The sequence below is a fragment of the Pantherophis guttatus genome, chromosome 1 (genome assembly GCF_059756535.1).
Source record: "Pantherophis guttatus breed Tessera chromosome 1, ASM5975653v1, whole genome shotgun sequence".
NCBI classification, from domain to species: Eukaryota; Metazoa; Chordata; class Lepidosauria; order Squamata; family Colubridae; genus Pantherophis; species Pantherophis guttatus.
The window spans coordinates 56,775,588-56,801,765 of NC_142063.1; the positions used below are offsets into that span (position 1 = coordinate 56,775,588).

The 26,178-nt window shown below is 36.7% G+C and overlaps 1 protein-coding gene across 2 annotated transcripts in view; it reads right to left on the reverse strand.

The window, feature by feature from the left end:
- Positions 1-868: 868 nt before the first annotated feature.
- Positions 869-26,178, reverse strand: part of MIPOL1 (mirror-image polydactyly 1) — a 178,979-nt gene continuing 153,669 nt past the window's right edge. For both annotated transcript variants that reach the window (XM_060687415.2, XM_060687416.2), the window contains exons 10-11: positions 25,914-26,144; positions 869-1,099 (exon numbers count right to left, since the gene is read on the reverse strand). In XM_060687415.2, the coding sequence (XP_060543398.2) occupies positions 1,033-1,099; positions 25,914-26,144 (298 nt within the window). In that variant the 3' untranslated portion in view covers positions 869-1,032. The remainder of the gene's footprint in view (positions 1,100-25,913; positions 26,145-26,178) is intronic.

Genomic DNA, 26,178 nt, shown 5'->3' on the forward strand with positions numbered 1-26,178 from the left:
CTTTACACTGCCCAGAGTCACACTATTTAAGTTGGATAGATATACATCTTAAAAATTAATAAATGTGCAGAAGATTCTATAAAGTACATTTTACAATAAAAGTGAGAGTTGAAAATGAAAAAATTGGAATTTTTAACAGATTTTTTCCTATTTCTCCTTCAAGGGTAACCATGCTAGTCTGCTCTGTACAATGCATAGAACAGTCATGAATATCTGCTGTTTTACAACTTCATGCGTTCCACATCATTTGGTGGAATAAATGTTTATTGTAATTTTTAGAGCTATTTGCGTTTCTTAAGATTTATGATAGTGTCTGAAATAGTGTAGGGTATACATATATGTGTCATTGGTTTTCATCCATCAACTTTAAGTATAAAGTATTGATTCAACCAATTTTTTTATTTTTTTATTTTTTTCTTATTTAGGCAAACAACAATCATATAAAATATTCAACATGAACACAGCATATATGCCCCTGTCTGGCAGGTAAATATTCTCATTCACCAACAGGGCACTCATAAAAAATCAATAGACCTTAGGAGTAATATGACAGTTGACAGCATATTAGGAATAGATATTTTTTTCTCTGAGTTTCCCTTTTTTCTTTAGAAGCACCTTACATTTCAGCATCTTTTGCCAATCTTAAAAATTTCTATTCAATCCAGAGAATGTAAGAGTTTAGGAACACTCTACAGTATTTTGAACCTTAAGTTAGAAATAAAAAGTAAGAACTCCATAAAGAACAATTGACCATTAACCAGAGACTCCTGCAGACAACCACACGGTTCACTAAATGTACCAAAATAGATCTGCTACAAAAGTAAATTTGACCAAATACCTTTGGATAAATCTCAGATCTCAGCAGCCAAGTGGTTAAACATTTATGATTTGATTTTATCTCGGCTTGGAATGTCGTTGGAGTGTCCCACTTCTAACAACTGTTTGCTAAGTTAAAGCTTTAATGTTTACATAGCACTGAATGAAGCAGCCTGGTCTCCAGATGTGAATGCTTCCTTAGACTGGTGCTTTCTATCAGATCACCATCCTAATGGACCCTGCTCCAATCTTCTTCCTTAGGACGTCCACCAGTCTTTGCAATCTGGAATGGAGGAAGGGTGGGGTGGGGGGGAGGAAGAAAAGGAAACTAATATTAGGAATGTCCTGACTGAAAAGAGACAGTGTTTGCTCTGGACCAATACAACCCAGGGGTGGTCATAGAAGAAACAAAGCATTACTGTAACCGAGACAGGCTCCCAAGGCAGAATGCAGACAATTTGTAAGAAACTTTTCACCTACAACTCAGCCTTGTCACAGTCAGAAGTGGGTGTTAATTCATCTTCCACTCTGTGACAAACACAATATCTTAGGCTCTCATGTCTCCAGGTTTACACAGTATTCTGACACTTTGTGTGTGAAGCTTTTTGTAGAGATGCCATTACACAAGCAATAACTTCAAAATACACGGTATTTGTATGTGGAGGGGACTATGTAAGTATATACCCTGCTGCCCTGGTGGCAGTTCTTCTAACATGGAACATCTAACTAATAAAAAAACTACACCTTCATTTCTGCCTCAACTGCATGTGAGCTTTAATTGGATGCTCCCTGAAGTTTACATTTTTCTATGTGTGATTATGTAAAGTAGCCTTTGCAAATGTGTTTGTTAATTATATTTTTACATTGTTCATTAAGAAGAATTTGGTGGAGAGTGTTGAATGACTAACACAAAACCCTTATGGGTGATGTAATAGTTGAAATGCAGCATTGCAGGCAAACTCTGCCTGCACCTTGGAGTTCGATCCTGACATGGCTCAAAGTTGATTCAGCCTTCCATCTTTCCAAGGTTCGTAAAATGAGGACCAAGATTGTTGGGGGCAATATGAAAATAATACTTGTACACTGTAAATCATCCAGAGAGTGCTGTAAAATGCTATGGATCAATATAAATAAACCTAAACGCAATTGCTATTGTTATAGGGTTACAATTTCTTTCCACCTCCTACCGTTAGCCTTCTCTAGCTAGATACTTTTTGAATGGGGCAGTACTTACCAGGCATGATGGAAGCTGAAATCCAACATTTCTGGAAGGCAACATGAGGGGAATATTATTCTACCACAGTGTTTCTCAATTTTGGCCCCTTTAAGAGGTGTGGACTTCCTCTCTCAGAATTCCTTATGCTGGCTGGGGAATTCTGGGAGTTGAAGTCCCCACCTCTTAAAATGGCCAAGGTTGAGAAACACTGTTCTACTATAAACACTGATACTGATATATCTTGTTGTTCATTCTTACTATAGGTTTTTAATTCAACTTCTAATACTATAGGGAAAAGAGCAGTTGCATTTTCTTTCAGCTTTCTTTCCAATTCTTGAATATTTATTTAGTTAGGTGCCTTTAAGTCTTCTGATAACTGACAGATTCATGCGGTTCTTTTTGGAAAAAAAATTGGAAGTGGTTTGACACTGCTTTCTTCCTGGGACTGACAAAAAGTGATTGGTCCAAAGTTACCATCTTGGGTTGGACATCTAGGTATCTCACATCTGATGAAAACAGGCACAAAACTACTTGTGTCCAGTGGTGGGTTGCTCCGGTTCTCTCTGGTTCTTGTGAACCGGTAGTAAAAGCGGCGGGAGGCTCCGCCCACCACCCTGATGTCATATTTTGCAATCTGTGCATGTACAGAAGTGCGTGTGCTCCCGTTGCGAACCAGTAGTAAAGGTAAGTAGAATGCACCCCTGCTTGTGTCCCATCATTTGATGAATTTATGACACATATTTCAACATTTTTCCCATATTACAGATTTCCATATTCCCAAATGCAGTACAAACCAATTATTTTTAAAAACATACATGGTTTTCATTTGATTATTCAGATCTATAGTATGTCATTGTTGCTACCGCAGTTCCTTCAAGAATCTTTGCATAACCCTCTTGTCTACATTATGATGTACTTGAGTATTTTTGCACAGTGATGGAGAATATGTAAATGATACAAGCACATGAGTCTACTAGTCCATGGGATTCTCAATCATTCAGGTCATGGTTGTCCCAAAGGTGCTTTTTTCAAAAGACAACTGGACTTTGCTTTTCCTTGCAGATGTTTCACTTCTCATCAAAGAAGTTTCTTTAGTTCAGAACTGAAGCTTTATTCAAGAAACTTGAATATTCAAGAAGCTTCTTGAATAAAAAGTGAAATGTCTTAAAGGAAAAACAAAGAAATCCAGTTGCCTTTTGAAAAAAAATCACCTTTGAGACATGAGTCAATCCTTTAGCATTTATCTACTTTTTAATGCATCAGCAGACAATGGCTCTTCATGATCTCTGGTAAAAGGATTTTCCAACTATTTCATCTGAAATGACTGGTAACTACTTGACGTCTTTAGCAGGCATAGCAAAGGATGGACAAAGTAGTGATAAGAATGTTTTGCAATTATCAATTTTCCTGCTTCATACACTGTGTAGGGTTGAGGGAAAGAGCAAAGCTGAAGCAATATACTGTCAGTTCATGCTGATATTTGCACACGTTATCCATTTTTCTATTAGTCTATGATGGGGGGAAAAACCTGGAATATGTTCTAAGAAGGATTTCAAGTGTTTTCTCCCTCTCAAAATATATGTTTAAATGTGCACTTTGAAATATTGAATTATGGAGAACTCAGTTGTTATATTTGGAAAAACACAATACCAACTGTTATCTGGGTGCTGATTTGTCTGAGATGAAGATTAACTAATTTTGTATATAACCCTTTTTATTTTTTAATTTGATTTTTAGGAAAACCTATCAGAGGAAGTAGCATGGTTAAGAAAAGGGAAAACAATAGAGCAACATTTTAGTCACATTTCAAATAATATATCTGATCTTCGTTATACTTGTTATTTCATCCTGAATAGCAGTAAATTGATGACTGATGTCAGGTTTCTACACTTCGATACTATGATAATTGGAAATACTTGGATTTGTAGTCCAAATATCTCTGGAACAAATCATGATGGAAAACTGATCTACAGCTATGAACTGAACATATTTTGATTGATATTTTAATAGTTATGTATTCCTTTATCTGTGTTGTACAACTTTTTCTGAAGATTAATTTTTCACATAAATATGTGGCATAAAAATACCCATGAACAAAAATGGGCATGAATCAGGGGTGAAATGCTCCCAGTTTGGACCAGATCTCCTGAGGCTGTTTTTTTTTTTTTTTTACTTTTAAAAGCATTTTTTCGGCCAAAGAGGTTGTAGAAAAAATGCTTTTAAAAGTAAAAAAAAAAAAAGCCTCTGATGATCGTACGGCTCAGCTGGGATTGTCAGAGGCTTTTAAAAGCATTTTTTTCTATAACCCGTTTGGCCGAAGAGGTTGTAGGGAAAAAAAATGCCTTTAAAAGCCTCTGGCGATCCCAGCTGAGTTGCCTGATCATCAGAGGCTTCTAAAGGCATTTTTTTCTGCAACCTCTTAAGGTTGTAGAAAAAATGCTTTTAAAAGAAAAAGAAAAGTTGGCCACGCCCACCCAGTCACATTACCCACCTCCCACCAAGCCACGCCCACAGAACCGGTAGTAACAAATTTTAGATTTCACCCCTGGCATGAATCCATCAGTATAAGAAATTAAATACACAACACTTTTTGTGACTTCCTGGCAGTTAAGCAGAAACATTAATATAATATGAAAAGGAATTCCACTCTCTCTGCACAAACAGAGAGCTTTTAAGGACTAATAGATGAAAAATAGAGATCTACGACAATTATCCCTAAAAAAGATACTATAGTTCCTACTAATTTTCATGATGCAAGCTGAAACAGCAGAGGTGGACAATAGAAACTGTAACTTTTTTTCAGGAGATACTAGTTTGCCTACAACTTTTTATAGCATTATTCAGAAAACATCTAGCTTTTCATACAGTTGGGTATAAATATACTAACCCAAAAAATAATTGTAGAGGAAAGACAGTGGAAAATGTAAGAGAGTTTTTGAGTAACAGAATATGATGCCAGATATGTATTTAATTATATTTTTCATATTCTCTATATTGCTGAAGATCACTGCCTGGACTCAAAGAATTACAGGGGTAGAAGAAGGTCACACAGGTGAGACTGTGCTTATAGTTATTTAATTTTGAGCATTCCTGGTGAAAGCATAGGTGAGCAATATTATGCTTGTCAATGGCCACATCTATTCCCCCTCCCCTCTTTTGAGGAAGCAACTAGGGTGACAGGAGCACATCACATATATGTCTGGGTCTTTTATTTGTTTTTAATTTTCCAGGTTATTTATTTAATTGTTATTTTTAAAGTAATCTATTCTAAAAATAACAAGTTCAGTAAAAAAAAAAAAAACCACCTTGTTGATTTGCTGTTGAAATTGGCTTCCATCACTTTGGAGTTTCCAAAATTTTTTCCAAAAAAGGGCCTCAGTGAGGTGAAACACTAAACCTAAAAATGGAAATTGTGCCCCTCTCCCCATCCTTCGGATATTTCAAGGGTAAAACCTAGTTCCTCTCTTTGCCTAATCCCATCAAAGCCAAACTGACTTTCACTGCCCCCAACAAAGCCCCCTTGCAATCCTATCTCAACGAAAGAACAGAAGCCCTTATCAGCTCACAGTATAGCCCGAGGATAAAAAAAAATGGCAACCTAGAGAAACTCCAACCTTGCATATTCTATCAGCTGATGAGTCCAATATTCCATCTCCTTAACAGTGGGGTTCTCTAGCTTTAGTGCCATCCTGAAAGGCTCACTTTTGTAACTGTAGAACTCACCCCATGTACATTACCAAGGACCTACCTAGCTTGCCCAAACTGGCCAGCCAATCAAATGTCTAGGATTTCCTGCCTTATAGTCCTCAACTTCTATAAAAATCCTTGCTTTCTGATAGTTTAGGGTACCTCTTTTTTTGTACAGCAGGCACCTAATGATCATTAGTACTTCTCCTCAGTGCTGTGCTCTTACTTTGGCAAAATCCACAACACTCTAGTGCATACCAAAATTAAAGGCATCAGGTAACAATTAACAGATATCTAAGATCTGGAGGATTATCATCCAAGTCATTAATAGTAGACTAATTATGTAACTATTTTGGGATTTATGCCTCACTTAATCCCTATCTTCTCATGAAGTCAGCACTCTTTCTGCCCATTGTTGTTTTCATCAATAGCATATATGTACAAAACTATCTTCATTCCATCAGAAGAAAGGCCATCGGTTCTACATGAAGCCTAATAGGAAACTTTAGTAATATTTGCCAATGAATTTCAATACTATTTGAATTACACATCTGTTAGAGTATAAGGAATACAATAACTTAATCCAAGAACCTAAAACATAAATGGGAAGACTTGAGGAACTGTAGAGTTGACAAGGCAGAATAGAGTTGTCTATGTTTGAAAAGAAATACCCATTGGATGAAAGTTGCTGTCTTCTGTTTAACTTTGAAACTGTCAGGCCTCATTGGAAATAATGAGGCTTAACAATCATGGCTCTTGCTCTTTAAATGAATGATGACGGCTATAATCAGAATAAGGTAGGCCACACCAAATATAAGGAATGCAAGGCCACTTTGCTTTTTGTTTTATTTGGGAACAGGCTAACATTTTTTTAAAAAAAGAACCCAAATTAGAAACAGATTATCAAAATAAACTGAATCTCAAATGCCTCTAACTACATGTAAATTCCATTTGAAGAGAAGGCAGGGATTTACAATTGATAGCACTAACCTATCCTGACACTATTCTTATTGCTCCCTCCCCATTCTCTAGCTCAAGGTGTCACTATAACTTTCTCCAGGGATCCCAGGCTACTCATTCTTCCCCTATTCTATTGTTCCATGGTCTAATTCATGATGTTTTTTTGCCTATGTGAGGAAAGAGTTCCAAGAGAGTATATTCCATAGCATGGCCACAGCATGGGAGAAGACTTTTGATATATGCTTAAGAAATTATTCCCAAAGCAAATTGTAACCGTAGGAAGAAGGCATTCTTCTTCCTATACAACTTTATGCCAGGCTATGGTGCCATCACAATTGTTTCTGGACTTGCATGAAGTTCATACAAAAGGAAAAAACCAAATATATAGTCACAGATGTGCGCTGCAGTGATGTGCAAGGAGAATATGATTCTTCAAACATATCAAATGGTTAACATTTGCATATTGCTCATAATACCATATTCTGGTCTCTACATATTCTGATCAAATATTTTATTTCATCTTAAGTGAGTGCCATTTCCCCCGTTTTGTCTCTGCAATGTATGCAGTCCCTATACCAAGTATTGAGGATTTTACAAACTTCTCAATAGACTTAGTTGAATTAAGCCTTAGGTGCTATTTTTCACTCATTATTTTTAGTGGGTATTTTTGATTTTCTAATAAACAAACCTGTAGCTTAGTAAAGAATTATAAACATTTGGAAATCAAAGTTTCATGATCATTTCTCAATTCACCCAAAGGATGAATCTTCCATTGTTCTCATTGTAACACTGAATATATTTAAAATGACTAAAATGGACATCATAAATTTTATTCATTTATAAAAATAAAACATAAGCACAAAAGTAATCCTATTATTTGTCAGAATTGCCACAGATAATTTGACTACAACTAGATTTTATGGATTGTAAACTATTAAATTATTTTCATACAGAAATTATTTTATTTGAAACAATTAAATAAATATTCCTATCCTATGGCTCAGACTAGACACTTGGCAGAACCTCATAATTAATTCAAAGACATTTTTAAAAACTTGTCATGATTTTTATCTTACTATCATATTCAAAGCGGCCTTTTAGTGTATTTTTTCAAATATTTTAACAGTTCTATTTCATTTTTAAGCCAAGTTTTTGTATTGCTATGGAATTATTTTTAAAAGGAATGAAAAACATAAAAATACTAAAATGGTATGGATTTGTTATATCTGGGGAAAAAGAATTTAAGTAAACATTGATTGGCAGGAACATCTGTCTCTTTCATAATGTAAAAGTTAACTCATAATATGTTGATTTCTGCAGCCATTCAAGTATTCAAGTAGTTAAAACTGCTTTAGAAAAGGTAATTTAATCATGTGCTATTTAACATCTTATGGATTTTTAAAATAAGGCTGTTATGCTTCTTAGCACTGAGCAAATTATATGGCTCCAAGCTAAACTTCACATCACCATGTCTTGGTAAATTCTACTGGATTAGTAGTTTATATCATTTAACTTTGTGTTGCCAATACTTGGAGGCTGCTTTAAAATCTTTCACAATGATGCAATATCAAATCTGTTTGTTGAATATTCGTACGGTAGTATAGTCTGTTACTGATGTATAAACATATATATGTATCAGTGGTGGGTTGCCCTGGTTCAAGCAAACTGGTAGCGGCGGCGGCGGGAGGCTTTGCCCACCTGCCCGGACGCTTTGTGCATGTGCAAAAGCATTGCGCAAGTGCGCATTGAGCAAACCAGTAGCGACAGGTTTTGAAACTTGCCCCGATATGTATATGTTTGTGTATATACTGTGTGTGTAGATAGATAGATGATAGATAGATAGATAGATAGATAGATAGATAGATAGATAGACAGACAGACAGACAGACAGACAGACAGACAGATAGACATAGATATAGATATCCATTATAAATGAAATGAATAATAAGTAAAATTTCCGGGTTATGTGGAATCTGAAAGCTACTCGGGTTTATGAGGAACACTCATTACAAACATGTCCACTATGTTATTAAAAGTTGTTTAGAATACGAAACAGGCTACAGTATAAAAGCTTTTTCTTCCAAATACAACTATTTAGGTGGCATCAGTGATGATAGAGAAATGACTTCAAGTAAAAGGATTATGCGGGGCATTGAGTCAATAGAACTTTTTATTTCTACCAATCCTTAGAAAATTCCAGAATGACCTTTTACATTATTCAAAGAGGAAGTAAAATGTTAATCATTGGCTTAAAACTTTGCAAATTACTTCTGTAATTCAGCACTTTGTTTTGAATTAGATTGCTTTCAGAAAACTCATCATAACATTTACTAAAAAAGTGAGGTAATATTTAGATAACTAATGCCAAGTTGTAACTAATGATGTTGGATTTGCTTAATTTCTTAATTTCTTGCTCCTTTCCCCATCTATGTGAAAATCCATGATAACTGTAGGCCCTGATTTGATATTTTTAACCAGTAATGTGATTAATCACTATATCTGGAAGAATCATTCTTTCTTGACCTCTTCAAGTACTTAACAGCAACTGAAAAAAATGTTTAAAGAAATATGAGAGGATGCCTACTTTCTCTTTTCATTGTTCACATAAACTGGAAAACTCATCCAGATAGTTTTTAAAAAGTAATATTTTCATTATGTTGTTCATTTCTTGACTTAACCACACAATGATTCTGTTTAAAAGGTGAAATGTGTGTTTTAAAAACAAATTAAGATGAAATTTTATAGCTTTGTTAGTAACACTTCTAGATTGTTTGATCTCTCAAAATAGGAAAGAAAGAAAATACATGGAAATCACACATACTATCTAATTCATAACAAATAAAATATGAAGAATTACTGGTGTCCGGGTCTCCAATGGCTCTAGTCAAGCTCAAATAAATATTATGAAATGATTCTATCTCATGTCTAAATTTGGGGTTAAGTAACTGTTGAAGGGACAAAGCATCATAGTGGGCCATTGAGAATATTTCTCTGTGTGTCCATATTTAAACCGGATTAAATTGTTATTTAAGGCATTGATATATGTCGTAATATTATTCATCATTCACAAGAGGAATGGCTTGCTCCACACACAGAATACAACTCTGTTTCAACCCCTTTCACATGTTGGGATTCAGAGTAAGATAGTAGGTGAAGTACCTCCCTTGGATGGTATGTAATGGCAATAGGAATTAATAAGTTGCTACACTGAAAAAAAGAAGAGAAGCAATGATATCTATAGATTCAGAGAGCTTCTGGAAGAAGTTTGGACCTCCAACCCAGTGTTTTTCAAGCTTGGCATCTTTAAGAGGGATGAACTTCAACTCATAGAACTTGACCTCTTAAAGTTGTCAAGTTTGGAAATCACTAAATCACTAAACTTTCACCTATAGGCTCAAGTATGCTGCTACAGGTATATATTAGTAAACTTAGTAAACATTTACTACTTGCTAAATGTGTAAATATATTAGTGCACCCTAAGCAATCAAAAGCCCTGCAGATTAAAATGAATAGTTTGAATTCTGCATGGAAAGATACTCTGGCTCTGAAAAAAAAAGGGCTTTGGTCATACATGCCATATGAGTAAGACTTATTTGGCATATTAGTGACTCTAGAGATGGTTAATTTGTGAAGAAGAAAGCAGAAATACAATCTCTACAAGCCCTGATTAAATGAAAAAAGGTATTGGAGGATTTTGGCAAATTTAATCAAGTATTAGTTATGAGGGTATGTTAGATATTCCCCCCCTCCCAATAAAATAAGGATAAAATAATCTCAGAATATTCAAATGAAGCTCTCAACATTTTTTTTCTTCCTGTCAGTTATAACATGCCATTAATACTGAAACTGCATAACTGATAGGAGAGGAAACATAAGCAAGCTAAAAATTCAGAAAAACCCATCCTTGCACAATTTACAACTTTACCCTAAGGAATGAACACGATGACACAATCAACCACAGTATCTTTATATAATACAGTATATACTGTAACAGCATACAGAAAAATATCTGACAATAGATGAATGAATAGGTTTGGATTTTTTTGACACCAATCTCCTTGTGAAAAAAAATAAGTAGGAAATACTCAGTGAGAGATGAAAGAATACCAGAGAATCCATTAATAATGCCCTAAAACTGCATCACAATAAATTATGTAAAGGCAGCAACATAAAGTCAGAATAAGGTGACCACACAATTTATGTCAACATTTACTTTTCTACTGCTACAAAGATAATGCAGTAATCTGGCTAATTTTCTCAACTATCATTCAACTTTGATTACTCCAAACATTACAGTTTTCTCCAATGGATCTTTCCTTCACTCTGTTTTCTCTGAAATATCTAAGCTTTAAGTTAATGCTTCCAGTGAGCAATCTGATTTGACTTCATGTCATATTGAATGATGTTTTGTTCTTATTGTTCCAAATATTCTTAACAATTTTCTCCAGCACCACAATTCAAATGAATAAGCTTTTCTTCGTTTAGTCCTAATGGTGCTACAACCAGGAGAAGTACAGCCCAGTAACCTTTGTCTGTGTGTTGTCTCTCCATTTTAATATTTTGTTAGATTTTTTATGGTCTTTCTTCTCAGTAGCAGATGATCCTTAATTTCATGACTGAATGGGATGACTGTATCACCATCCTGTGAATTGCTGAGTTTAGGAAGATGAAGTTTGTTACTATTTCAATGATTGGATGGGTTGTGTTATTTAAATAACATGAAGTTTTCTCCCCCAAAATACTAATCACAGATTGGCTTTTCCATTATCTTCTTTTACCTTCAACAAGAGATTACTTTGCTTGTTCTCACTTTATGCTGTCAAAAAGTTATCATCAGCAGATCTAAGGTTATTGATTTCCCAGCAAATTCAATCCCAATTTCTATTTCTTCTGGCTAAGCATTTTTATAATCCATTTCTGCATATAAGCTAAATAAATATGGTAACAAAAATGACTTTGGTAAATTTTCCCCAAATTTAACCCATTTAATTGTTCCATATTTTTCTGTTGTTTCCTTATTAATAAGTTCTTAAATTGGCTGATGAGCTAGCCCAGTACATCCTTGTTTTTAGAGTTAATTCTTCTTGAAGTCTCAGAAAAGCAAGTAGCAGGAAAACATTTTTCAGGGTTTTTGTTTTGATTGATAGAAAAGATACAACAGAAATGATAAAGTTGAAATTATTAAAAATGCTTCGCCTTATCCTTGCATGAGGTAAAAGGGCAACAAAACAGAGAAGAATAACACTGAACTGCAGTCAATACAGACAGAGGGAAAGAAAACACAACCAGATGGATAGCTTTGTTAAGAAGATTAATTTCTTGGAAAGGGTCAAAAATGACTCAATGTTTATATATACAGGTGCTTGAAATTTTTTTAAGGCAAATTAGATGACTGCTGGAAAAAAAGTTCTTATTTTCCTCACTGTTATTGGTGACAAAATGCACTTTATTAAAGCTTAAGTGTTCCACAAAACCCCACACAATTCAGCTTTGCAAAACAAATATAATGCAGAAACACTTGACACCAAAACTATTATTGGCTGCAGAATATTTTGTAGTGCACACAGAAAGAGGGAGAGTCTATGTAGCTTATATAGCTGAATTTAAAACATGTCTGAACACTGAAAACTTGGCAAAGGGCTACCTGGTGCACTGGTGTGTGGAATTTTGAAATACATTTTAAAAAGTCTCTTAAAAGAGCAGAAAGCAATTGAAATCATTGTATCTATGGTAACTGCTGCCAGAGATATTAAATAGGTGCAGTAGGAGTAAAATCAAATATAAAGAAGCTTATAATAGCCCTTGGACAGATGGTAGCAGTAAAAATGAACTGTGCTATCATTGTGGCAGAGTTTCATATATACTAACTCAATTGACAGACTGGATTTTATCATAGATTTTGTCTGTTATTTATTTTTTATTCTAGAATTTTTAATTGTATATTTATTGAGTGTTTTTATATGTTTTGGTATCTGGTCTATGACTGTAATAAATAAATTCTGATTCTAACTCAATGGAGATTTTAAAGAGAACTTGCAAATATTTTTACTTAGTTTACTTTCTTTCCAATCAAATATCACATGAAACATTAGAAATATTATTTTTGTACATCAAAGTAATAAAATCATTCTAGTAAAGAACTGTATTTAGCACTGATGGTGATTTTGGGGTTCACTAACACTTGAAGGGTCAAAAGTTCCCCATTTCTATTCTAAGGGATCATAATTGTAATCTGGGTTCAGGCAGGGAGATAACACTGATGCAGAATTTATCAAGCTTGTGGATGATCTCTGGGGTGCTTAGGATGCGGCAGTGCAGGGGTGGGTTCTAAATTTTTTTACTACCAGTTCTGTGGGCGTGGCTTATTTTGTGGGTGTGGCTTGGAGGTCATGTGACTAGGTGGGCGTGGCTAGCTGGTCAGGGTCATTTCTGGAAGGTCCTCGCACTTACGACCAGTCCTCGCACTTACGACCCGACTCATTTGTTTGCTTTTAACACTGATCAGCTGTAGGATGGCCCTTTGAAGCCCCGCGGCAAGAGTTTAAACAATTTTTTTCCCCTCTAGTCATCAGCTGGGACTCAGGAGGCAGCAATAGATTGGAGGTGGGACCAAATAAAAGGTAAGAATAACGTGGGAGGGCGGGGGGGGGAGAACCGGTTCGGTGATGTTATATCGTCACCGCTACCGGCTCGGCCGAACCGGACTTAACTGGGAGGAACCCACCACTGCGGCAGTGTATCCATCCACCTTTCTATGATCATACCACCAATCATGGAATTGTTCTGGGCCAGGTGAGAAGGTTGGGAGTGGAAGGATTGTTCTTCAGTTTTTCCTTCCTGTCCTATGGAACAGCTTCCCCTCAGATGTAAGGACAATCTAATATTACTGGATTTTCAGAAGGCTGTGAAGACCTGGCTCTTCCCCCAGGGCAGGCTGTTAGTTTGGGAGGTCCAGTATGGATGGTATAGGAGTTTTATATTTTTAATGAGGGCGCCCCAACCCATGTTTTTGTAGTCATTTTTATTTTATTCTTGCTGATATTTTATATGGCATGTTCACAGCCTAGAGTTTCATTGGATAGATGGGTGGGCTTACATATTTCACAAACAAACAAACAAACAAACAAATACTGTAACATGATAGTCTTTCCAATCAATTCGTATTAAACTTAACTGAACACTTTTTCATCTGAGGTATAATCTTATCCAATTTTATGCATGAATAATATAATAGAAATCGTTTTCTGGCAGATTTTATCTATAGTTCTACAATGGTGCAACTAAAATTGGAGCTGGTCTTTTTATGGCTTCATTCTAGCAAATACAAAGGCTTATGAATATCGAAATTTATGAATATATCCTTATGTACTTATTTGCATCATTTGGATGGCACCACATTTTTATTTTATTTTTATACAGACCACTCAAATGAGTCATGGTAAATAATAAACATAAAACTAACCTGACGCAATCAACCCAACACCCCTCCCTCCCCGAAGCAACAAAAAGCTTAGATAAAATGGACATACAGTCACCATCAATGTAAATATCAAATATTAAAAACTATTTAAAGACACTGGGTCTTTTTAAAAACAACAACAACTACTACAGCAACAGTGCCTTCAATCCCTTTTAGTATGTCCAAAGGTAGAACAACCTTTTCATCTGTTTTTCCCCACTACAGAATAGAAATATATCCACTGGGGTTATAAGGAACAACTACCTGGAATGCCTTTCCAGGTATGTTTTAGCAAAATTTTCAAATTTTACATGAAAGTATCAGTGACATATTAGTATTTTTTCTGTTACCCCTCTTAAAAGACAAGGACCCACAACTTGGAAACAGAGTACATGGCTGACTGAGGAATTCTGGAATTGAAGTCCACAAGTCTTAAAGTTGCCCAGTTGGAGACTCATGCTCTAGTCTAGATCACCATTTCTTGAATCATTTTCAGTTTCCCTAAACCAGGGGTGTCAAACTCAATTTCATTGAGGGCCACATCAGGGTTGTGTTTGACCTCAGGGGGCCAGGTTGGGTCTAACCAAAGTAGGTGTGGCCTGCTCGATGTCACTCATATCGGGGGCGCCTGAGGCAGCCCGAGCACTCTGCCAGGCTTCTGCAGAGGTGGGTTTCAGCAGGTTCTGACCAGTTATGGAGAACCGGTAGTGGAAATTTTGAGTAGTTCAGAGAACCGGTAGTAAAAATTCTGACTGGCCTCACCCCCATTTGCCTCCCAAGTTCCAGCTGATAAGGGAGGAAATGGAGATTTTATCCTTCCCCTGCCACACTCACCAAGCCACGCCTACCAAGCCATGCCACGCCCACCAAGCCACACCCACGGAACTGATAGTAAAAATTTTTGAAACCCACCACTGGGCTCCTTAGTTCTATTTCCAACTGTGAAGGCCTCCTGCAACCCACTGCCAGCGACAACGGAGCTTGAGAGGGCCGCACGTGGCCCTCCCGAGCACCGTTTTTGCTGGCAGAAGGTTGCAGGAGGCCATCACAGCTGGAAACAGGGCTCAGGAGCCTGTTTTCGCTGGCAGAGGCACCACGCGCCGATGCCTCACTGTTTCCAGGGGGCCCCATGGGCCAGATCTAAGCACCCCATGGGCAGGATCTGCGCCCCTGGTCCTTGAGTTTGACACCCCTGTCCTAGACAATATGAGATTAAAATCCGGCAAGGCAATTTCATAACATTTTATTAAATATTACTAAAATATTTATAAATAATAAAATATTTAAGGTTATTAAGTATTGTTAATTTTTGTCAAAATAATGTTTTGTCAACTGATTTGTACAGTTTTTTTGTTTTAATATGCTCACTGTTATGAGTATTCTGAGAATTTTCCATGTTGGGACAATGATAGTAGACAGTACTTAAAATCTTCTGCAGTTATATTTTGCCTTTAAACTATTGGATTTTCTTTTAAAAATGTTTCTTTGCATATGGCCTTAGTTATACCTGAATGGTAACTGATATAGTATGTGGATGATTCTCTTTCAAACCTTTAACTATACCATACATGTCGGCTGCTTCCCTGCAAATGAATGTTCCAAATGAAGTAATAACTGGAATTATTGAAGGGTTTAAAACAACTGTGATGTCTGCAATCAATCTTAAATACCTAAATAAACTTTCTAAGTTCTCAGCTGAATCACACACAACCTCCTTTATACATTGGTATTAGTCTTAATTCTACACAAACCTTAATCCCTAAAGCAGACCTAGTTTGCATACCCACTGTCATAAAATCTAGTGACTTTCCTGTGCCCTTTATTCACTTATTCCATAATTCATATGTCAATTAAAGGGACTCTCATCATAGTGTGCATTAGGAACCTGCTTTCTTCATTTTCAGACTTCCTTCTGTTCCTGTTCTAGGAAGGTTTTGCACGGCTTATACAATTCTTCACATATTCTTTATATATTTGGGAGCAGAATGATGGTGGTAGATGCTATAGTGATTTGTCTAGGAAGATCTCCTTAGATGTATAAGAACCAGCAAGTGGGAATGTTTATAATCTGTAGGTTATAAATAAGATTTAAAACAACGGTTATTGATAACTGCTTCTTCCCAGTCAATAATTTTGAAAAGCATAGTCTCAAATAATTGTATGCAACAATTTATTTGCGTTTAAAGGCAAGTTTGTCAAATAAACTAAAATGTAGGGCAAACCCTTAATGTGTATTCCAATGGAGACAAAATTAAGTATTTAATTCATTTTGCCAATTTTCTCATTCAATAAAAAGAGGAAGTATGAAAAGAACGGAATTGTGATGGAGTGTAATGTAATATGATTTTTAAAAATTCAGATAACTACTGTATCATTTATAGCTTTGGAAGCCCATCATGAGGAGCTAGACCTGTCAATCCAGTGCTAATATGTGGCATGGGAATCATGGAACATGGGACTTCCCAACAGCACCTGGGAGATCCCACAATAAAATGCTAATTCTAAAATAAAAATATTAAAAATCATCCCAAATCTTGCAAGATTGCAATTATGTTGTGCAACGACAGTGTTCTTACATGGTATTGTATCAGACTTTGGATGAGAACCTAAATTCTTTCTAATTCTCTGAGAAGAGCAATTTTTATTTCTTAGATATTTTATTCAGGAAGACTATTGACATATAGGCTCTTGGTTTCTCAGATAAACTGGGAAGACAATGCCTGGTTATTTATAGTGGTAAGTTAGTTAAGTTTCTAATAAAATATTTTATTTTATTTATTTTATTTTATCATATTTATATACCGCCCTACTCCCGAAGGACTCAGGGTGGTGAACAGCCAAGGTAAAATACAAAGACATACAAAAGTTAAAAAACTATTAAAAAGAGATTAAATAATTTAGGCTCAAAAACAAATTTAAGACATCCAATTTATCTAAAAACATTTAAAACCCAATTTAAAAAGGAGAGTTAGGCCAGACCAGCCTGTTGGAATAAAAATGTTTTTAGGGCGCGGCGGAAGATGTGTAAGTCCTGGATCCTCCGTATCTCCGGGGGGAGCTCATTCCAGATGACAGGTGCCCCCACAGAGAAGGCTCTCCCCCTGGGGGCTGCCAGTCGACATTGTTTGGCCGACGACACCCTGAGGAGCCCCTCTCTATGGGAGCGAACTGGTCGGTGAGAGGCTACTGGTGTCATCAAGCTTGACTCCTGGTGATTGCCTGGATAAATCCCTGTACTTTTGGCATTGGCATCCTTCAGTCTCAAGAGACTGGTATCGTGCTCTGGAAAGAGGTCCTAAAACAGCATCTAGTGTGACTAAAAAGGCCCGGTACTTTTACTGGCAGGATTTTCAGAAATGGTTTGCCACTCCCTTCTTCCTAGGACTGAGAGTGAGTGACCAGTCCAAAGTCACCCAGCTGACTTCATGCCTAAAGCAGAACTAGAATTCAGGTCTCCTGGTTTCTAGCCCAATGCCTTTAACTGCTACAACAAACTGGTTGATAATAATCCTTTGGTTTCCAAGTGAAATAAGTTGAAAACGTCTATTAAGGTAGTCCACGACTTACGACAACAATTGAACCCAACATTTCTGTTGCTAAGTGAAACATTTGTTAAGTGAATTTTGCCCCATTTTTACAGTCATTCTTACCACAGTTGTTAAGTGAATCACTGCAGTTGTTAAGTTAGTAACATGGTTGTTAAGTGAATCTGGCTTCCCTATTGACTTTGCTTGTCAGTAGGTCACAAAAGGGGATCACATGATCCCAGGACACTGCAATAGTCATAAATTTTAGTCAGATTTCAAGCATCTGAATTTTGATCATGTAACCATGGTGATGCTGCAACGGTTGAGTGAAAAATGATCATGTGACTTTTTTAGTGCCGTTGTTACGTCAAACAGTCACTAAATGAACTGTTGTAAGTTGAGGACTACCTATACAACATAATACATGCTGTATTTTATAATATAGTTAATTTTTGTCTTTTCGACATCATAGTTAATCAATTAGGAAATGGAAGGAGGAATCTGGAAATGTGATCTTTTCATTAAAAATCATAATTTTGTGAAACAAAAATCTATTACTACCTTAAGATGATATCAAAATGTTTCTAGGCAGAACCTTAATATGAAAAACAAAACTTCAGTGATGCATTCAGAATATTCTTTTAACTAGTTAATGAGAAACTAGGTTTAAAAACTAAATTGAAGTAAAAAAACAAGAGATTCTTAATAAAATAATGTATTAAAACAAATATTAATTGAAACTATTAAATGAGTAAAATATAATATAATTTTAAATTTTAAAAAGGAAAAACTGCTTGAATAAAGCAAATACTCTCACCCCAAAACAAACATTACTGTATTGTTCCTACTTACTGTTTTATTAACCAAACCCATTCTGAATTTGAAAAAAAAATAAAAAATAGAGGGGACAAGCTAAATTTACACCTTCTAAGCATTCAGATTTTCAGGAAGGCTCCTTCTAACCAGACCAAAAGAAGAAATGAAAGCCTATAAATATTAGCAAGTCCAGCTTTGAAGCAGCCTCCAATTTAACAGACTGTTGTGCGCTATAGACACCAATCTGTACTTTAATGTTTATGTTTGCAGTTAAAAACCTCAGACTTTAGACCTACATATAAAAGATAGTCATACGGTTCTTTTCTGAGACACTGACGTGGATCCTGATTTAAAAATGAACAAGCCATCTTTATGTAATTAAAACTTTGTTTTGAATCTTTTGATCCATTAGTATTCAGCAAAGTGCCGTTTTATAAACCCTCACCCTGAATAGGCAGTGTTGGAGGTAACCATCTGCAGCTTTAGACTACAAGCTTGAATTGATGAAAAGAGCTTTGTGTTTCCATTGCCAAGGTCGATTCTTCCAGTCATCCAGGCATTCCCCTCAGACAGAATCCATGGAGCTGACACACTTACACCCATGTGCTAAATTCCCTTCTCCTCATGGTTTCCTTTGCTCACTATCCTCTAGAAAGGCCCCCGAGTCTTAGCCACATTCTTTTCATAGTCATGTTAGGAAAAAATGGACCTCATAATATCTTTCCCCAACCCATAGGGGCAAGTGATTAGTCCTCCATCTCACATTGTGGTGCAGTTATTCAGAGAGTCATTTTTGTTCTTGAACTATGCTGCTTAGATATTCTGGGAAAGATTATCTCCTCCAGTGTGATTGGAGAATGTCTTGGATATTGGTGTGAAATGCACACAATACCTGGGTACAGATGGCAGAGTAACGTTTTTTTTCCAGACACAAAGATTCTAACACTGAGCAAGCTGTCCAAATATGGTATTTTTCCCAAGAGCCATCACGCATATAAAATACATATAGAATCGTGTTTCTTAATAGTTCCGTTTAGTTCTTAATAATTCTCACCAAGAGAAATGCAACAAAGGAAACAAGGTTTTCTTAAACATAACATGGGTAAGAATAGTATTGTTCTACCATGGACACCAGGGGTGGGTTGCTACTGGTTCGCCCCAGTTCAGGTGAACCGGTAGCAGTGGCAGCGGGAGGTTCTGCCCACCCACCCAGACGTCATCAAATATGATCTGCGCATGCACAGAAGCTTCTGCGCACGTGCAGATGGGGTGCGCACATGAGCGAATTGAGCATGGGTGCAAACTGGTAGCAAAGGTAAGTGAAACCCATCCCTGATGGACACACACACTTACTATTGAAAAGCCCATACATCAGGGGTGGGTTCTACTTACCTTTACTACCGGTTCGCAATGAGACTGAGTTCGCGAGAAGTTTCTGCACATGCGCAGATCGCCGATGATGACATTCGGGGTGGTGGGCAGGCCTCCCGCCAGTTTTACTACCGGTTCTTGCGAACTGGTCCGAACTGGGGGCAACCCACCATTGCCATACATATAAACTTTATTTAAATATGAAATCATCACCATGTTTCATTAAAAGCTATACTCTTGCTATGGTCTCAGGGATGGTTAGAGGAAGCGGAATACATAAACCATGTAGAAAACCAAGTGACAGGCAAGGGTTATCCCTTTGCTTTGAACAATTATGGAGGGTTACAATGAAACTCTAAACAAAAAACCAGCCTGCTGGGAAACTTTCAAGACAAGGATCAGTTAATTCCTTCCAAGAAACAAAGCATACTTTCTCTTCCCTCTCTCAATGAAGACTATCAAACATAGTTTTTCCTAAATGGCAAAATACTTGACTGTATGATGTGGCTGAGATTACAAGATATTGTGAATTCTTAATTTGGTTTTCCTGCTGATGAGTAGGACTGTCTGTGTGGCTCTCCCAGAGGTGTCACTGAATTCTTAGCTCAAAGTAAACACACTTCCCACAAACTCAGCTGCTTAATCTGTTTGCAGGTTGAATTATAAAATAGAATGGGTGACTGTGGGTGCTGGGAAGTAGCAGTGAGCATTTCCATGTTTTTTATTTTTTAACAGAAAGGACATGCTGCTGTTGTTGTTGTCAAAAGATTTTGCTCAGCTGTTTAATTTTGCTACAGGCCTGGGAAGCTAATTGTAGCACTAACTGACCTAGTAGACATTTTCCCAAGTAGTTAAGCATGTCAAATTGAATCAATTTTTCTAAGAAAAGACCAAGCTAAAGTTAAAAATAGTTTAAGTGATATCCCAAGGTCTATTAGAGCATTTTTGCTCTTTTCCAAGGAAAGGGAAATGGGAGTGTGGAGGAGATTAAAGAAAAGCTAGATAATATCTTTTGAGATAATGTATGACTACATTACGACATCCGCACATTTATGTTATTTATTAAAATGTTTATGCATATTTTCCTTCCCAGAAAGCCTTTAGAATAATGCATAATTTCAAAATATTCTCATACAAAAAGAATAAAACCAACAACTTAAAACAGGAGACAAAGCCAGAAGACAAATTAATCCAGATTTACAACCCAACCAGAACCCAACAGAATAAAATAGTTTGATGCCCTGCCTAATAAAAAAATGCTTTTGAATGGATGTAGTTAGAATGCAAGAGGCTTTTCCACAATTAATAATCCCATTTCTTTTGTTAAGGCCTAGACAAACTGCTTATAGTGACTGCATTCATAGCATCCTAGGGGCTAAGCCAGGAAGAGCTTGATGTATATTAAAACATGGAGTTTTAACAGCAACATTTATTTGGATATTCAAAAGGCTTTTGATAATATCCTTAATGAAAGATTCTCAAGCAGCTTCTTGCTCATGGATATGAAGAAAGAAAGGGTTCTCTTTGGATTGAAACTGGTTAAAGAACAGAAAATAAGGAATAGCAATATGTACATACTATTAGCAAAGGGAGCTCTGTAAATGGGCTACCCAATAAAAAGTATTTTTGTTCAGGTTAGGAGTAAGTAGCTCAAACTAATGAATGCTACCCATTTATTTAAGGTGATTAAAACAAGAAGGGACCGTGGTCTAAAAAGCTCTCTTTAAACAGAGGAAAAGAACATAAACATGGTAAACGCAATACCACCTAAGTAGTGATGCAAACCGGGACAGGAATGGCTAAATTCATGTATAAATAACTAAAATGATGGCAACTGAATAGGAATAGGTTCTCAGAGTTCAACAGAGCAGTGAACATGATTGCTGTGAAGACCGAAAATTTAGGGCCAGAAATATTAAAAAAGGAATTTAAAATAAAACAGTTAATATCATAATATCAAAGTTCTGATCAAAATCTGTGACATAACTCATTTGTAATAGTTATACATAGTCATGCATAGTTTTTGCAAATCTTTTTGGAAAATGGAAAAGATTCAGCAAAGGACATTAACAACAATCAATGTTTGGATGAACTGTCCAAGGTAAGGGCAGTTGTGAAGTAAGGCTAAAAGATGTAAGGCTTTTTGATTTAGGGAAAAGGCAAACAAAAGGATAAGAAGGCATGAGAGATGTGTAGAGAATTATAGATATGACTCTTTGATAAGCATTAAAGAACCTGGATAGGAAGAACAATTTCTTTCTCTTCCATAATACCAGAACCCATGATACTCTAATTAAGAAGACTGATTTGCAGAGGGAAAAGAAAGCACCTGGCACTCAGCATTGTCAAACTACAGAATTCACTATTACAAGAATGACAATAATCATTAATTTGATGGTCTTAAAAGGGAATTGCAATCTTTATTAGAGGAATAAAGAGATTGATGGAGTAATACTTGTCCACTGGTCTTCTGAAAATCCAAAGCCATTTTCATTTAACTAAAGGGAAATTAAAACACTGGGGGATCTGAGATACTCAAGCTTTATTCTTTTTTTGAAGCATGAAAGTGAGTTATGGAAATATACTCACAGGAATGGCTAAATTCCTAAATAAGTAATGTGTACATAATATACAACTTGAGAATAGCTAAGTAAACATGACAAGAATATACAAGATAATATATATTTCAACTGGAATATATGCTAAGCAAATATTCATGAAAACTTTAAAGACATGTATATTACAAGATTAGTATAATGAAGAATTTAGCTATTATAAGAAGATAAAGTATTTGTACTAATTCTTTTTTCCCTGAAGTAATTTTATTCTCATTTTTAAATTTCTGGTCTATGTTCATTTTCTGACCCAATCAAGTCCTGATTCACTCTTGACATTAGCAAATAATGGCCTGTCTTATTTGTGGTAATGTGCTAGGTAACAACTCTGTTCCAACTCAGTTCTTGGATTAAATCTTTCTCTTAAATTCTACAGATTAGGTGTGTATTTTGTCTCTCAACAATGAATGAATGGATGCCAGGGTAGTTTTTAGCCAAGCTTCTACTGTTTCTTAGAATAGAATACTGCAAGCATACAATGTGATTTTTTCTGCACCAGCTATGCCCTTGTCTATCTCTTGGGCACTGTATCTCATTGTACCAGGCTGTTTTTGCTGCCTATGCTAATTGACATGGAATTTTTTTTTTTAATTTGATTTATATGCCGCCCTTCTCCGAAGACTCAGGGTGGCTTACAATGTGCTCAGCAATAGCCTTCATCCTTTTGTATATTTATACAAAGTCAGCTTATTGCCCCCACAACTGGGTCCTCAATTTACCTACCTTAGAAAGGATGGAAGGCTGAGTCAACCTTGAGCCTTGGCGAGATTCGAACCCTGCAATAATTGCAGGAAGCTGGTCTTAATAACCAGCTTAATAACAGGGTGCCTTAAACCCCTGTACTACTATTAAGCTGTAGCCCTGAGCTAATAAAGTCCTGGTCAGATGAAATGAAAGTTGTTACTATGCCTTGCATTGTCTAGCAACTTACTGAGGATGGTAAACGGGGGGTGGGTGGGGGGAAGTCCCTCGCAGGAGGGGCCAAGCTTACCAACCAAGTACACCATTTTATTAGGATGCCAGACTTCCTGGCATCCTAATAAAATCCAGTAATCAGAAACAGCAAATGCCCACCACTCCTTAAGGGTTAAGTTAATGATCATTCTTTTCAGCGCTGCTCAGAAATTTACCTCTGTATCTTTTTTCAGAAAGAGATTGCAGGGATCAGGAAACAGTTTAAATTGTAGTGATTGAACCAATGCAGAAAATCTCTTATTCCAGTGCCTGGAGGCCGTGCGGGCCTGGATGGGGAGAAACAGGCTCCGACTCAACCCCTCCAAGACCGAGTGGCTGTGGCTTCCAGCATCCCGATATAGCCAGCTGACACCATTGCTGGCTATTGGGGGCGAATCACTCGCCCCCACGGAGAGGGCTCGTAACTTGGGCGTCCTCCTGGACGCACGGCTGTCTTTAGAAGATCATTTGACGGCCGTGGCCAGGGGGGGCTTTTTATCAGGTTCGCCTGATACACCAGTTGTGCCCCTTTCTAGATCGGGACTCTCTACGCACAGTCACTCAGGCACTAGTGACTTCACGCCTGGACTACTGCAACACTCTCTACATGGGGCTCCCCCTGGGGTGCACCCGGAGGCTCTAGCTGGTCCAGAATGCAGCCGCACGGGGGATTATGGGGGCGACGAGGCGCTCCCATGTGACACCTCTCCTGTGCGAGCTGCACTGGCTCCCGGTGGTCTTCCGGGTGCGCTTCAAGGTGTTGTGACCACCTTTAAAGCGCTCCATGGCTTAGGGCTGGGGTACTTACGAGACCGCCTTCTGCCACCAATAGCCTCCCACCGGCCAGTACGCTCGCACAGAGTGGGCCTCCTCAGGGTGCCGTCCGCCAGACAATGTCGGCTGGCGACCCCCAGGGGGAGAGCCTTCTCTGTGACCGCGCCCACCCTCTGGAACAACCTTCCCCCAGAGTTACGTACAATAACAGACCTCCGGATTTTTCGTCGGGCCCTGAAAACCTATTTATTTCAACTAGCTGGGCTGGCTTGAGTTAAATTTTAAATTGATTTTAAATTGGGTTGTTTTAATTCACGGCCAAAATATTTAATTATTTTAATACTGTTTTTAAATTTTATATGCTCTGGTTTTTGTTTTTTTTTTTGTTTTTTTTTGTTTTTGTTTTTACTTTGGCTGTTCACCGCCCTGAGTCCTATTTGGAGAAGGGCGGTATAGAAATGGAAACAAATAAATAAATTAATTAATTAATTAAAAATTAACCTTTCCAAAACTCTAAAAAGAGTTCCTTTTGTTTGTTTTTGGCGGATGCCAGGCTTGGCATTACATTGAAGAATGCCCATTGACTTGTGCTTATGAGTCTACTACCTCTGATCACTGGGTTTTCTAGGATGCCAGAAGATTGGCAGAATTGATTGGCAAGCACATTGTAAGCCGCCCTGAGTCTCCGTAGAAGGGCGACATATAAATCAAATAAATTTTTTTTTAAAAAAATAAAAAAATATATATTATGATAAAGCTCTTGAAGACATTTGGCTAAAAAGTCTACTATTATTATCTTCTAATCATGTCAAAAGCTGAAATAGGATATTTTTCTGATAATGCCCCCCAAAAATGTGGAGAAAGGCGGCCTGAGATTAGAGACTGATTTTCCCAATATGTGTCTTTACCCTGATATTTCAGAAGGTGCTGGAAACAATCATCTAAGGGACTATTTGAGATTGTTGGATGACAGCTATATATCTATTTATAATTTGAATAGTTTTATTATAATTGTTATTTGTTTTATGGGTGTTTCTATCAGTGTAACTCATGTTTTAAAGATGCTTGGAATTGGAAAAGTAGGCAACTATACATTTAAATAAACAAACAACTGAACAGTCAATGAGTATTTTTTCTCCAAATTCAAATCTCAGATTGGTTCAGATCAAATTGGCTATACTAATCATTCCAATGAAATATTCACTGACTCACTCAATTCATTCACTTAAATTGGCTCGCCCCCAGTTTCAATGTGCAAACTTGAATCAAATTTCTTCAAAATTTCAGTTTTAAGTGTATCAGAATTGACTCATGTCAGGTATGAATGTGTACGAATATTCACAAACTTGTATTGAAACTGTTGTGGTCCCTAGCCATAACAACTAATCCAATCTCTAATATGTAAAGCTATCTTCAATAAAATCTTGAATATAAACTCTCTCTCTCTCTCTGTGTGTTTGTGTGGTGTCTCTGTGTTTCCTCTCTCCTTGCAAATTTTGCAACTATTCTACATTGGTTACAAACAAACCTTTAAAGATTATAAAATGCCCAAAACTTTAAAATAAATTGCTATTAAGCCTATTAAATTGCTTTAATGCATTATAAGATGTTTAGGTATTTCTATCTTTTTATTGTGCTTTTTATGCCATGGAAAAAAGGCACAATAGCCCGTTTAGTTAACAAATTGCATTTTTCAAAATGACAGGCGATATACTTACTTTTGAAGTTTTTCAGTGGTATCTTGCAAAGCATCTGAAGTTTGCTGAAATTTTAATTCTATGCTTGTTTTCTCTGCTGCCATTTGCTGGAGTTGAGTCACCAGCTCCTCATTTTGAAGAAAAAGCATGGAGACAATATCATCTTTATTTTTCAGAGCTTTTTCATATGTTACAAGTGCGGAGTTGAACTGATCCTTAAGATTTGCTTCTTGGGATAGAGCTTGATGCAAACTGGTGAAACAAAAAATATGTACAACAGTGGTGA